General features: G+C 36.2%; 1 protein-coding gene across 1 annotated transcript in view; it reads left to right on the top strand.

The window, feature by feature from the left end:
* Window positions 1-14,411, top strand: part of LOC124642696 — a 121,235-nt gene that overhangs the window by 82,877 nt on the left and 23,947 nt on the right. The window contains exon 2 of the mRNA XM_047181298.1: window positions 13,982-14,047. Coding sequence (XP_047037254.1) covers window positions 13,982-14,047 — 66 coding nt within the window. The remainder of the gene's footprint in view (window positions 1-13,981; window positions 14,048-14,411) is intronic.

Raw genomic sequence — 14,411 nt, 5'->3', positions numbered from 1 at the left:
GATTATTTATTTTGCGTAATTTTTAAGCCTATCCACAATTCAATTCTAAGTTAGTTAGTCTATGCTTATATTCGCAATAACATCTAAGTCTATATAACTTATTGAAAAGCTCTTTAACCTATGGCCAGTCTATGATGACCTGCAATTGCCCACACAGCTCTTTGCTAACTTGTTTATCTTGTAGATATCAGATATCATGCAGTTAGCATTTGCAAGATAATAAGATAACCTGTAGATACATAGGTTCTAAGTTAATATATGTACATTAAATAATATATATTTTGAAATAACATAGGTACACATAGAAGTTTACCATATTTGCAAGCAGTTAAAGGTAATTTGAGCGTCAGCTTAGAGGAACATTAAAAAGGGGACTGAAAAATATTTGAGGAGCACAAATAGTTATAGGCGATTTTAAAAGTGTTTGTATGTTGGTCATTTATTACACACAGAAAATCATAGGTGAATATCACTTACGAAAAATCACACTATCCAAACAATTGAGTCATACAGGGAAAGACATCAAACTACTATTTTAATAACTATTTCGAAAATCCCCAAACAATAGCTGGATCTCATGGCTCCCAGCGCAAGACCTTATATCACACCGTTGCGTAACTCGTAACATTTACCAAGAGATTCGCGAGTGTAGGAAGCGTTTACTTCCGAGCATTCAATGGAGCCTATCGGCGTTGCTCGCAATTTTGTAACAGCACGCGTGAATGGACGGGGCGCGCCGGTGTGAGTGGGGTCATTGGTTTAGAATCCCCGAGCACTAAACTATTAGATTGATAGATTGACAGCTATATGTATAGATAATATAGGTAGATAGCTGTTAGTTCATTTTGAAGGTAATCGTGAATCCAATAGCAGCCGGATATACCTACGTAATAATGTGATCGTGCCATTATCTCTATACTGATTTATCGGTCCCATCAAACTATCGACCAACTAAAAGTTTGTAGTTAGGTCTTATAGTGATTTTTTTTGGATCCATCATCTTCCGAGTTTTTTCCCAACTCCGTTGGGATCGGCTTCCAGTCTAACCATATTATTTCGTGGAAAATTCCTAAAAGATTTATGATATCTTATAGTTCAATTAAATGATGAACGTTTATCATCACAACCTAAAAACATCATAAAACAGACCCGGAACTTGACCTTTTTTTCTCAAAAGATGGCAATTCAAAACTCGATTTTGTCCTTGACTAGATTTGGTTAAGATGACTAATCGTGAGGTCACATGGGGTGTCGACATCCAACCTAAGAGTGCACGCACAAATGTCGTTATGGGTTTAGTAATGCTAATCAGTGTTGCAATGGAACTGGGAATTTTAATGCCTTATTATGTGTAAAGCTAATCTGTTTTAGTCGGTCGTTTAGTGGTTGATGATGATAGCTCGTATAATTATTTCTAATTTTAAGTGTAGGGTTCTGTATTTAGTTCCCATGGAATTTATAAAGTAACTTTTTTTCGTAAATTATGATAGCTTAGGTAGGCGTAGGTAGCTTAGCTTTGGTAGGCGACCAAGAGGAAGACCAAGAAAACGCTGGAGAGAGGACCTAGACAACTTCCATAAGGACTGGTCACAAATGGCGACCGATAGGGACAGATGGAAGGCAATGGGGGAGACCTTTGCCCAGCAGTGGGATAACACAGACTAATAAAAAAAAATGATGGCTTAAAACAGCTATGAAGTTTAGCTTTGACTAAGTTTTCCCTATAACTTGAAATTGAACCTAAACTGTTGAACCACGATATTGACGTGTGTGATGTGTATCAAGCGTGATGTTTTTTTTTTTAATTATATCAAAAACGCTTTGATCTTGAATTAATCAACTCGCCAAGTTATTTTTATATTCCATTGAACTATAGAAGAAATATATACATAAAAAGGTCAGCTATTGTAAAAAGTTCAACTGGTTTGTTCTTCCGCATTAGGTCAGCCATCTTTTTTATAACAAATGACGAATATAACAATTTGTTGTTTTAAGGAGTGGAGAATCAAAACCATATTCTACGAAAATAATTATTTAAAACTCCATTGATTTTTTAATTAAACAAAAACTAGTTTTTGTGGCAAAAATCGTGGTTGATAAGTTCAACTTTGAATATTTTAACTATTAGGTGGAAATAACATTTGATTAATTCCGTTTTGTTTAATAACGGTATTTAAAAATGTGTTTTTATGTACCAAGGAGTACAAACGATATACATATTAATTACCCAAAGGGTTTATATACGAGACCATATAAAAATAAACTCATAAATTAACAGATTACATCCAATAGTACTGTGTTTTAAATCCTTAAGCTATTGCCAAAAACACAATTTTTAAAAGACACCAAATTCTGACAAAAGTATATCAGAATTCTATCATTAGCGCCAACTTACGGCTCTGACTACCTCCCAAAAGAGGAAAGCGTGACATTATAATAACCAATTTTATTGTATTTATTTTTCTATAACTAGCACTTATTGGGCGTAGGTAACCTAATAATCGAGCTAAAAATCAAAAGCATTGTCTTACATCAATTAGTTATGGAACACTGATTAAAAATATGTAGGTATTCGTTTTGGTAGGTAGGTGCACTTTGAAATTTCATAATTTTTTTAAACTTAATTTACGAAGACATAAAATCATTAGGCTTTTTTCAAGGACTTTTATGTTGTTAACCTTTTGTATCAGAACTAAAAACTAGATTTTCTACGCTCTAATTATGTTGGGATTTCAATAATTTGCATACATTATAAGATGTTCTGCTATTGACCTTTTAATAATTAAGTATGTGGTTAATTATGTAAGAGATTCACTGATATTCTAATTACTTATATCATTGGGAGATACCAATAGGTAGATATTTCAAGTAAATTAGTGGGTCCCAGCTGTCATTTGTTTGAACATCTTTGGGCAGTCGTTACGGGTAGACAGAAGCCAGAAAGACCTACAACTATTCTTACTAAGGGGTATCTGGATGCCCGGGTTACTGGGTTAAGGAGATCAGATAGACGGTCGCTCCATGTAAAATGCTGGTACTCAGCTGCATCCAGTTAGAGGGGAAGCCGACCGCAACATAGTTGGGAAAAAGCTAGGCAGATGATAAATTAAGCGCCGTAAATCATGAATGTCTATTCTTTGTAACCTGCAATGTATGATACCTAATTACAAGTCAATCAAGATATTAATCATTTGACAAGACAAATATACGAACAAGGTCATTTCTCAATACTCAGTGAATTATTACAGAATAGTGACGTGAAATGAAAGCCTATCTATCGAAAACCGGTATAAACACCGGTTATTTCAACTATCTAGTATCGATTTTGCAACTGAATTCTAGTTAAATTAGGTCGTAATATTGTTTAGTTATTATTATTTTGTTTTGTAGTTAACATTGTTAGTTTTTAATTGATTTCAAATTGTTGTGTTAACAAAAGTCGTGGTTAATGTGAAGCAAGTTTTGAACTGAAATGGCTGTCGATTTCTTAATGGTTTAGTTTTAAAAATCGTAAAAACATTGTGTGTTATGATTTGGAAATAAACAGATATAAATATAAAAAAGTATTTTTTTTTAACTATTTAATTTAATTTGAAAAATAGGTTCATCATCTTTACATTAAGTTTATCTCTCAAACCTCACTGAATTTTAGACTTTAATCTCTCTTTCCTGCTATGTATCCCACATGGTGGTGGGGTCAGCTTTCCTTATTTTTCTTTTCCACTTCGCTCTATCCATGACGTCGCTCTCGGACACCTGGCACTCTTTCATGTCTTTCGACACTACGTCCCGCCATCTGGTCTTGGGGCGCCCTCTCGATCTTCGACCGGGGATGGAAAGTTGCAGAGCCAAATTTCCCACGTAATCAGGTGGTCTTCTCTTTACGTGGCCATACCACCGTAGCCGATTCTCCTGCAACTTATCTGCGACATCACGCACCCCTAAACTTCCTCGCACGTATTCATTACGAATACGATCGAGCCTAGTGACGCCGCACATCCACCTCAACATCTTCATTTCGGCAACCTGGATGGTATGTATGTGCCTTTTGGTTGCAGCCCATGTTTCGCTGCCATACGTAAGGACTGGACGTATGATGGTTTTGTAGATTAAACCCTTGAGCTTGACCGGCATTCTTCTGTCACATATCACACCAGTTACTTCTCGCCACTTCAGCCATGCAGCCGCTATTCGGTGTTGAACGTTGCATTCCAGGTTTCCCGAACTGTGCATCATACTACCCAGATATTTATATTGATCGCACATGGTGACCAACTGCCCATCGATGGAAATTGGGTTATTGTCGCGAGGATCTGGTTCATTTAGGGACATGAATTGGGTCTTTGCAACGCTCAGCACAAGGCCACCGGCCTGCAACTGATGCTTCCATGACAGAAGCGCTTCCTCTAACTCAACACGGCTCTCAGTACAGATGGCCACATCGTCAGCGTATATAAATGTCCACGCTGCTGAGCTTTGTGCTGCCTCGGTGAGCGAGTCCAAAACCAAGCAGAACAAGAAGGGGCTTAAGACTGAGCCTTGGTGAACACCTTCCGTGACCGCTACTGATTTTGTCTCCCCCACCGTCGTTCGTATCAGTGATCTTGCATTCTTGTACATGTCGGCAATGATACTAATGTATTGTTCGGGGACGTTCTTCTTGCGAAGACTCCACCAAATTGTATCCCTTGGAACTCGATCAAACGCCTTTTCCATGTCCAAGAAAGCAACGAACAATGGTTTGTTCTTGGCGCGATATTCCTCAGCAATTTTAGACTTTTAATTTTAGACTTTAATAATACTTTAAAAACTAAGCTAAACTTACAAAATATCACCAATTAAAATACCAACTCTTTACAAATGTTCAACAAAAGTCGGCTAAAACAATCAAAATTTTCGTGAATAACATGTGAACGGGTCAGGGTGTCGCAACAAGTATATCAACGGACGATGAGTTGTGAAAATAATTTGTATATTATATGGAACGTTAAAATATGGCTAAACGTGAGAAAATATTTTGAAACTTTACAAGCTAATGTGGATATGATGATTATGCTTTTTGGGAGATTTTTAAGTATCATTTGATCTGGAGTGGGCTTAAGAAACTGTTAATCTTGCTAGTTTCTCGGTTAAGTATAATAGAAGGTTTTTATTATTATTTAGTATTAACCTACATGCATTAACAATCGGGAGATTATCGTATAAAGGTAAGATACCTTTTTCAGTGGTATATGGCGTTGAAGTTAAAATTGTTTATATGTACTTACTAGCTTCCGCCAGCGGCTTCGCCCGCGTGGTGTGTTGATAAAAAGTAGCCTATGTGTTAATCCAGGGTATCACCTATCTGCATATCAACTTTCAATCAAATCGGTCGAGCCGTTTTTGCGTGATTGAATAACAAACATACATCCATACATTCTCACAAACTTTCACATTTATAATATAAGTAGGATTTGTACAAATCACGAAAATGTAAAAACATAAGTTGTGTTAACCTGCGACTTACATTGTAGGATCCATCTAAATTCTATTTGTTAGTTTGTATTATGTTGACATCGATTACTCGTAAAATTGTAATTCAAAGATAAAATAACATAATGTTGTTGTAATCCAAAACGGAACAATACCTACAAAATTGATTGATTCGTGACTAGATCCTCATATTCTTCACAGATTTACTCTGTTTTCAAGAGCTGTATCGCTTGCAAACTTGTAACCTGATCTATAGGTACCTACTCTGCTAAGCTAAGGAATTCAGGCTAATTGCCATTGAGACGGGCACCCATTACTTAAATGGTAGGAAACCATAAAAGCTAACCAGTCTGTCTATTTTTTAGGCTAGCGACATTTAAGAGACCGACAAATCGGTACAATAAAAAAAAAAATTTACCTTGTTAAAATGTTTTTTAAGAGTAGGTATAATTTGCTGTGTTTGACTCCCATGTCGATCAAATAGTTTGTTTTTTTTTTGCTGTGCATGAGTACATATATATATGTCACCGTAAGATTACAAACATCGTTAGATTACAATCTATCTCGAGAGATTGTAAACTGTCGAATTATTGTAAACCGTAACACCTGATTGCAATTTAACGCATTATTTTTCGCTATATTATAATCTATCGATGAGAAATTGTCAAATTGTCAACTGTCCGAAAGCTCTCCCTGATTGGTCAGTCTTTTTGTAAGATCGAGAGCGATGTAGAGCGGTCAAATTGTCAACTGGCGTAGAACGGAATGCATCTTGCGCGCTGATTGGTAGAACGTCAAAAAAGACAATGTTCTTTGCAACTCCCGGTGTCACAGCTCTTTGACGTGCAAAAATAAGTGACGGTTTAATTTTTTATAAAATCAAAAATTGTACTTAATTTTTAAGACTCAAATTACACACAATTAAAAATTGAATTAAAAATTGAAGTTAGTGACGAAAACGAATCGCTGCAAAACCGACTCCACGTAGTCTTGTCTGCCCTACCCCTAGAGTGCAATTCAAAACCGCGTAGGCGCAGAGGGGCGAGGCGGCCTGCGAGCTGAGGCGCAGGTAGTTTTAGCGCTCGCCGCCGCGGCTGAGGCTGGCCGGCTCTGCCGGCCAGCAAGCCGAAGCTGCGGTGGTGAGCGTGAAAACCATCTGCGACGATAAGCTCGCATGGGACCGCCGGAGCCCCGCAGCGCCGGAGCCGTGACAGAAGTTATGCTTGCTGCATGTTGCATGCTTACTTCCATGCTGGGTCAATTAATATGGGATGTGTTATATTTTAAACAAAAAACTCAGTAGGTACGAGTTAAAAAATTAGAAGGTAAATAAATATTTTTATGATGTCATTTAATAGTATTTAAGAAGTTTACTGTTAGAATGCATGCTACAAATTTAGATGCAAAAAAATAACCATCATGCTGAGTTGTATTTAGAGTGGAAGATAACTCGTGGCTAAGATAGTATTATTTAGATGCTCAACGCTTTATTAATTGTGGCTGACTTAGTAATTTAGAAGGCAACATACATTTTTGGGGGCGAATAATGATATTAAAAAGAAGCCTGTTTAATTAGCACCCCTTTTATTTTATTTTTAAACATTAGTTTGTATTTGAAGACAAAATATCTAACTGTATTTTTATAAGAGTTATTTTTATATAAATTTAATACTTGAAGAATTTTTGAAGAGCATTTATTTTATTTAACTGACACCTCTATTTCATTCCTAACTCTACGGGAACTCCATGGGAACAGAACGGCTGGTCGTGATTGGTCGATCTTACAAAAAGACTGACCAATCAGAGAGAGCTTTCGGACAGTTGACAATTTGACAATTTCTCATCGATAGATTATAATATAGCGAAAAATAATGCGTTAAATTGCAATCAGATGTTACGGTTCACAATAATTCGACAGTTTACAATCTCTCGAGATAGATTGTAATCTAACGATGTTTGTAATCTTACGGTAACATATATATTCCATCTAAATGATTGACCGACTGTTTTGGATTTTCATTAAATTCTTAATTCGAGGAGAAAATTTCAATCACAATAAACACCTTTTTACCTCACTCAATTATTCTGAAAGCTAAGAAAATAATTAAAAACACATATACCACTTGTTTTTGCACCACAGCGGTGCAACTGCAAGTGCGTTGACTCGAGCCCTGCTCACCCACTGACACACATTCCTTCTCTCTCACACTCACATAAAACGCCATTGTCATCTCGCTCCCTCGGGCAAGTTTTTACTCGACACTTTTCCCGCCATTAGCCATAAAGTTGAGGACTCATTTCGAAACGCTAAGCTACTTAGGAAGCGGTAGTGTAGTAATGGCGAAGATATATCTATTTTCCATTTATTTAATCCAATTTCATCTCTACATAAATACAGAGGAAAAAAATATTTTTGTTTGTTTATAATGGATAAACTTAAAACACGACTGCACCGATTTAAAAAAATATTTTACTGCTCGAAAGCTACATTTTTCCCGCATAACATATTTTATTCCAGTATGGGCAGTAGTTTCCACGGGACGCGGGTGAAACCGCGGGAAAGAGGCTAGTTTTACGATAATTTCGAATGAAAAACTCATCATTAAAAAAAAAACAGGCGCATTTTATTCCAGACATTCGAATTTCAAACTCAGACCTGCGAAATTCAAATTTAAACTTTGACAGTTCCATAATGGAAAAACAAAGATGGCTGTTATTGCGTGTTTATGAAATACATATTTTCAAATTGCAAAAGCATAAAGTTACATTATTCCACATAATTTTGAGTGAGTGATCTTATTAAGATAGTAACCGGCATTTCGAAAGCAGATAAAAACAAGAAACATCGTACTTTCTTTTGGGCAAGTAAAAGTGAAATGTACTGAAATAAGAAAATTGCGACTAAAGAGATGAACTGTTTTATCGATAACATTTGTGATGTAAAGTTTTGTCGACTCGTTTGTATTTACAAGACTAATATTTCACGAAGTTTTGTATACTTTCGCTTATTTTCAGCTAAAAAATATATACCTACAAAAAATAATTGCGCAAAAAGTTTGTATAACGAGCATGAATGAAAGAGCGAGTGAAACATATTTACATTCCCAAGTTTACAAAATTCCCATCACTACGTATTTTGAATTAAGAACTACTTAACAATTTTCAAATCATGTGCTATTCAAGTTTGAACTTTATCACCTTGAAATAAGGGCCTCTGCTACACATCAGGTATGTGCCAATCAACTTTTTAGAAAGGAGAGCGTGCGAAATAATTAATGTTTTGACAGTTCTATGCGTAATTAGTTCTTTTGTAGAGTACACCTGTTCTCACAAGTTTACACTACTACGTGATGTTTGTGATAGGAATTTAGCCTCTATATTGTAAGAAGTAAATGTTAAATTGGCTTGTACTTTTCGGGTAATTGGTGTATTGTCAAAAAATGATTGCCGAGACGAAATTGAAGTGCGGAAGTATGTTGAAATGGGGAAATGGCATTTTGTTTGAGTTAGAAGATTTTTGCTTGTTCTTATTTTCGTGGTGATGTTATGTAAGTGACTAATGAAGCCTGGATATAGGTTTTGGTCAATTTGTCGGCTATTAAGTTGTTACGTAAAATTTTGTTGGATTTTTGAGGAAATTCCGATGAATAATGTCTGTAGTCTATAGTTCGGCCATTCAGAGAATGCGTTCCTGACACGTCGCGATTGAACTGACGACGTAACTACATTCATTGATTATTGATATAATAATGTTGTTTTAATGCTCCTCAATTGTTAAAACGGTAAACAACCAGCAAAAATATTTTTATCGTAACTGCAACGCCATTGCAAAGTTACGTCGTCAGTTCAATCGCGACGTGTCAGGAACGCATTCTCTGAATGGCCGAACTATAGTAGACGCAAAGAAGATTTGCATGTGCCTTCCAAAATACGGACTGCAGAGTAAAATTGTTATTTTATAGACCATGGTAAAGAACTATTGTTTAACCTTATGGTCGATCAAATCGTGTGGCTTTTCCATGGTTGGATCCGTCATCACCTTGTCTTAACATTCTTAATTTTTACTTACCTCTGATTTTATGCCGACCTCAATATTTTTTTAGTCTTACAACACTTATGGAGAGTGACCTGTTTAACCATAGACTATTGTCTTTAGTCTAGAGATAAGCTCCCGATATTGTTAATAGTGTTGTTTTTCTTCAATATGCGATCACCGTGGTAACCGATCAACAATCGATGAACTTGAGAACTACAATATGTTGTGTAGAAAGTATAACTGTTGATAGTTTTCACATTTAACTGTTCAATATTACAATTATAACGTTTTTTCCCGGTTTCCCGCTTTTCCCAACTATGTTTTGGTCAGCTTCCAGGCTAAACGGATGCAGCTGAGTACCAGTGTTTTACAAGGAGCGACTGCCCTATCTGACCTTCTCAACCCTGATACCATATATCTTACGTACACATAGCTTAGATTTGTATGTCTATAGTGCGTATAATATTAGTTTCGATACAAAAATACGCTAACGCATTCCAATACGACTTATTACCGTAACGTGTCCCCGTTCAAAATGACCCATATCACCAAACTGACCAGCTATTCCCCCACCCAGTACCCCACGTACTGGGTCATTCCTCCACTGACCCGCATTCCCCCCAATGACCTGCAAAGAGTCCTGCTTTGTATTCACGAGGCGTACTTCCTGACATCCTGATAGACTGTGTCAGTGAAAACGCTATAGGAATGTGCGTAAGGGGAACAACCCAGAATAGTTAACGATGACAGGTTATGAAATTGATGGAAGTATGCGTAATTTCAAATAAATAAAGTAATAATTATTCTTTCTTAGTCAGTAATTCTATGTATACTAATACATATAATAAAGAGGAAACATTTTTTTGTTTGTACCCTAAAAGTTCCAAACTTTCTGATCTGATTTGACAAATTCTTTCACTCTTGGAAAGCTACATTCTTCTCGAGTTAAATAGGCCATATTTTATCCCGTTATCTCAAAAAATACCCGGCCATATTCCTAACTCGCCTTCACTTTAACATATCTCGGTTAGATGCATTTAAGTAATCCAAAACCATGTATAAAGCTATATCTACCATCATCAGATAAACTTAAAAGCATTTCATCAAACTCGAATCATCTCGGAAAATCTTACATCTAAAGAATTGGTTAAAACTATCCATGTCTAATCTACAAGACATACCATAGACGACATAATATCTGAACGCATCTGCTAATTGTGAGAAAAAACCGCGCGTAACAGTTCTTTTTTTTTTAGGGGCCTGCCGGGGCTGCGGGTTGTTCGAAAGAGATACCGTGGCCCTGGTAAATAAAAGGCCTATGACGGAACGACGGTTTTTAGTCAGTAAGAGTCTGACACTCCCTCACCGCTGCTAACCCACAGCGGGAGGGGTCATTTGATGATTTTTGTCGTCGTTAAAAAAAAAAAAATATATATAGGTACGGAAACGTTCGCGTGCGACTCCGATTCACTCTTGGCCGTTGTTTCTTTTTTTAAATTGCGAAGAGTTGGGTTACCCGCAGGCTTTGTCTGTGGTTTTGTGCAATGTTGATGTTTTTTCCCAAAGGGCGGTTGCGATGTGCACTTTCGTAAGTGAAATTCTTATGTAAAATACTTAGTCATAGTATTTCATCCTCCGAGCCTTTTTAACCGACTTCCCAAAAAGGAGGAGGTTCTCAATTCGGCCGGTATGTTTTTTTTTTTTTCTATGTACGTACATCGATTACTCCGAGGTTTATAGACCGATTTACGTGATTCGTTTTTTGTTCGACTCGGAATAGCTGCCAGTTGGTCCCATAGTCATCAGGTCAGGATCTGATGATGGAAACCCTGAGAAATCGAGGGCAACATAGGCATACATAGGGTAAAAACTTGACACTCAGGTGTACGCCTAAAAGCACTATTCAACAGTAAAGATTTGGAGCTGACCTGATGATGGAGACCAGAGAGGGCCGAGGGAACTCGACAACTGAATATGTAAACTACCTCGTGTTTGGGCTTAAATTATTTGTATTGACAAGACCTTTGCAACAGTGAAGGTTTGGAGCTGACCTCAAATAAACCTAAAATACCTCGTATTTGGACTTATATTCTTTGTATTCATGAGAACTTCCCACTTATATGGATAGTGACAACTATTCGTATCACTGAAAAGCTGTAAATAATGTATTTATTTATTTATTTATTTATTTACAAACACAGCTATAAAAAACTTTTTTACAAAAAAATTAAACCGACTTCCCAAAACACTAAAAAGCAAAAAAAAACTAATTTTAGGTGCATCGGCCTAGAAGTCGGTGGCAAAATTAACTTAGTAACATCCATTAGACACCGACTTCTAGGCCGATGCACCTAAATTTAGTTTACAAAAAAAACTTTTTTACAAAAAAATTAAACCGACTTCCCAAAACACTAAAAAGCAAAAAAAAACTAATTTTAGGTGCATCGGCCTAGAAGTCGGTGGCAAAATTAACTTAGTAACATCCATTAGACACCGACTTCTAGGCCGATGCACCTAAATTTAGTTTTTTTTTGCTTTTTAGTGTTTTGGGAAGTCGGTTTAATTTTTTTGTAAAAAAGTTTTTTTCCCAACTATGTTGGGGTCGGCTTCCAGACTAACCGGATTCAACTGAGTACCAGTACCAGTACCGTCCAGTGCTTTACAAGAAGCGACTGCCAATCAGACCTCTTCTACCCAGTTACCCAGGCAAACCAATACCCCTTGGTTAGACTGGTGTTAGATTTACTGGCTTCTGACTACCCGTAACGACTGCCAAGGATGTTCAATATCAACAGGGACTTAGTCATAGTATTTGATAATAAAATATTTTTGCGCTGAAAGTAGGCCTCCACCAATGTAAGCAGTGGTCGGTTTATTTTTTATCAATGGTTTGTGAGATAAGAAGTACCAAATAAGTGTCAAGGTTTAATGATCCTCAAATTGCAAAAGTATGGTAAAAATGCTCTCATAACGTTGTGTTATTTAGCTAAATAACTGTGTGCAACATTTCTTCGTCAATAAAAATTGCTTTAGTGTATTTGATTACGTTGTTAACATGAAGATATATAATAAATTCAATTTTGTACGTTAATTGACTTCATAATTTACTCGTTTTGAAATAAAAACTCGCCGTAATGATGATTTATAACCTGTCGGATGTCAACACATTTACACTCGACGAATTAATAACGTTAAACTGAGTGATGGTTATTAAAATTATAGCTACACTTTCTTCGAGAAGTTTTTTTTTTAGGTTGTCATCATATTTCTTAATTTAAACTTCCTAAAATTGATTTATGTGCAGCGTTCGCGCTTTCCGTGACGACAAAAAGTTTGGAGAGAATAGAGTACATAATACACTAATTTCGTAGTATGTACATGGGTACACATCGCTCCTTGTAAAGCTGCACTGGTACTCACACTCACTCACTCAGCTACATCCGGTTAGATTGGAAGACGACCCCAACATAGTTGGGAAAAAGGCTCGGAGGATGATGTACATGGGTACCTACATTATTATGTGTAATATATAGAATACGTTTGCTGAAATATTGTGGGGGGAGGGGATTATTACCACTCTACTCTTCCAAGGTTATTAAATCGACGATCATAATTTTTTTACCCGACCTCCCAAAAAGGAGGAGATTCTCGTTTAAGATGTTCATATTTTTTCTCCCAAATTACTACTACAAAATACCGTAACAAAACACATTTGCAATACACATTTTTTTACGTTCAACCAATTCACGAGTCCGCCCAACCTTGCTATACTTAGTCACTTTCTACAATACATCTAGGTTATCGTAACAAATTGTTATGAAACCGAGCCAAGCCGGATTATGGAACTAGTGCATTTTGTGCTTATTATCTGCAGTTGCTTAAGCGACAATGCCGATCATTTTGTTTTGGGAATCTTTGGTGGTCAACATTGTTTTTATGTTTACGTCACAATTTATTCAATTTATACTTTAAGTTTTTTATTTACTTATTAGTGCCTAATTCAATGTTATAATAATTATGTCATCATCATCATCATCAGCCTGTAGCAGTCCACTGCTGGACATAGGCCTCTCCAAGTGCACGCCACTGAGATCGATTTTCGGCTGCTCGCATCCAGCTCCTGCCAGCCGTCTTGCGCAAGTCATCACTCCACCGTGCCTGAGGACGTCCTACACTACGTTTGCCGAGTTGCCATAATAATTATGTATTGTATATTTATTGATTCAAATAAATAAATAATATCAAGCTACTTGTTTTAAAGTTTGTTTGTTTGTCAGGAGCTAAACATATTTTCGAGTTAGATAGTCCATTCATTAAGGAAGGCTTACTTAAGGTTACTTTTTATCTGAATGCGTGAAGTGTATACTGATTGCTTTTTGGAAGTCTTAATTATTTTTTTTTATTAGAAACTTAGTGCATATGCGTCGTATATTTCGGTATATCATTCTAATGTGTATACTTTCTTTGTTACAGAAATAAATCAAGATGAACAAATAGAATCTTCCAGAATAAAACGAGAAGGCGTCCCCGAAAACCGGGGTGAGTTTTCGTCCTTAATGTATACAAAATTTCTGTAAAAATAACTTTGCTTGAATGATTTCTTTGAATGCTACGTAAATAAAATCTCTTAAAAGTATTGAAATTACAACTATAATATTGCAATTCTATTTTCTATTATACCTTTTCTACTCTTAACCTTTTTCAACTATTTTAACACAAAATATGTTGTGTACATTTTGTTGTGGTTTATGATGTCGATGTTGTATTTTTAGCCGTTATTATTAACATTGAGTTGGGCTGAGTTATATACGTATAGAAAAAAAATTATGTTCCATGTCAATTGATAATAATTTTGAAGATTTAACGCAAAAAAAAAACATTATAAGCCTCAAACCAAAAAACA

The sequence above is a fragment of the Helicoverpa zea genome, chromosome 25 (assembly GCF_022581195.2).
Source record: "Helicoverpa zea isolate HzStark_Cry1AcR chromosome 25, ilHelZeax1.1, whole genome shotgun sequence".
Classification (NCBI taxonomy): domain Eukaryota; kingdom Metazoa; phylum Arthropoda; class Insecta; order Lepidoptera; family Noctuidae; genus Helicoverpa; species Helicoverpa zea.
The sequence above is the reverse complement of the archived record's forward strand: the minus strand, read 5'-3'. Positions and strand labels throughout refer to the sequence as shown.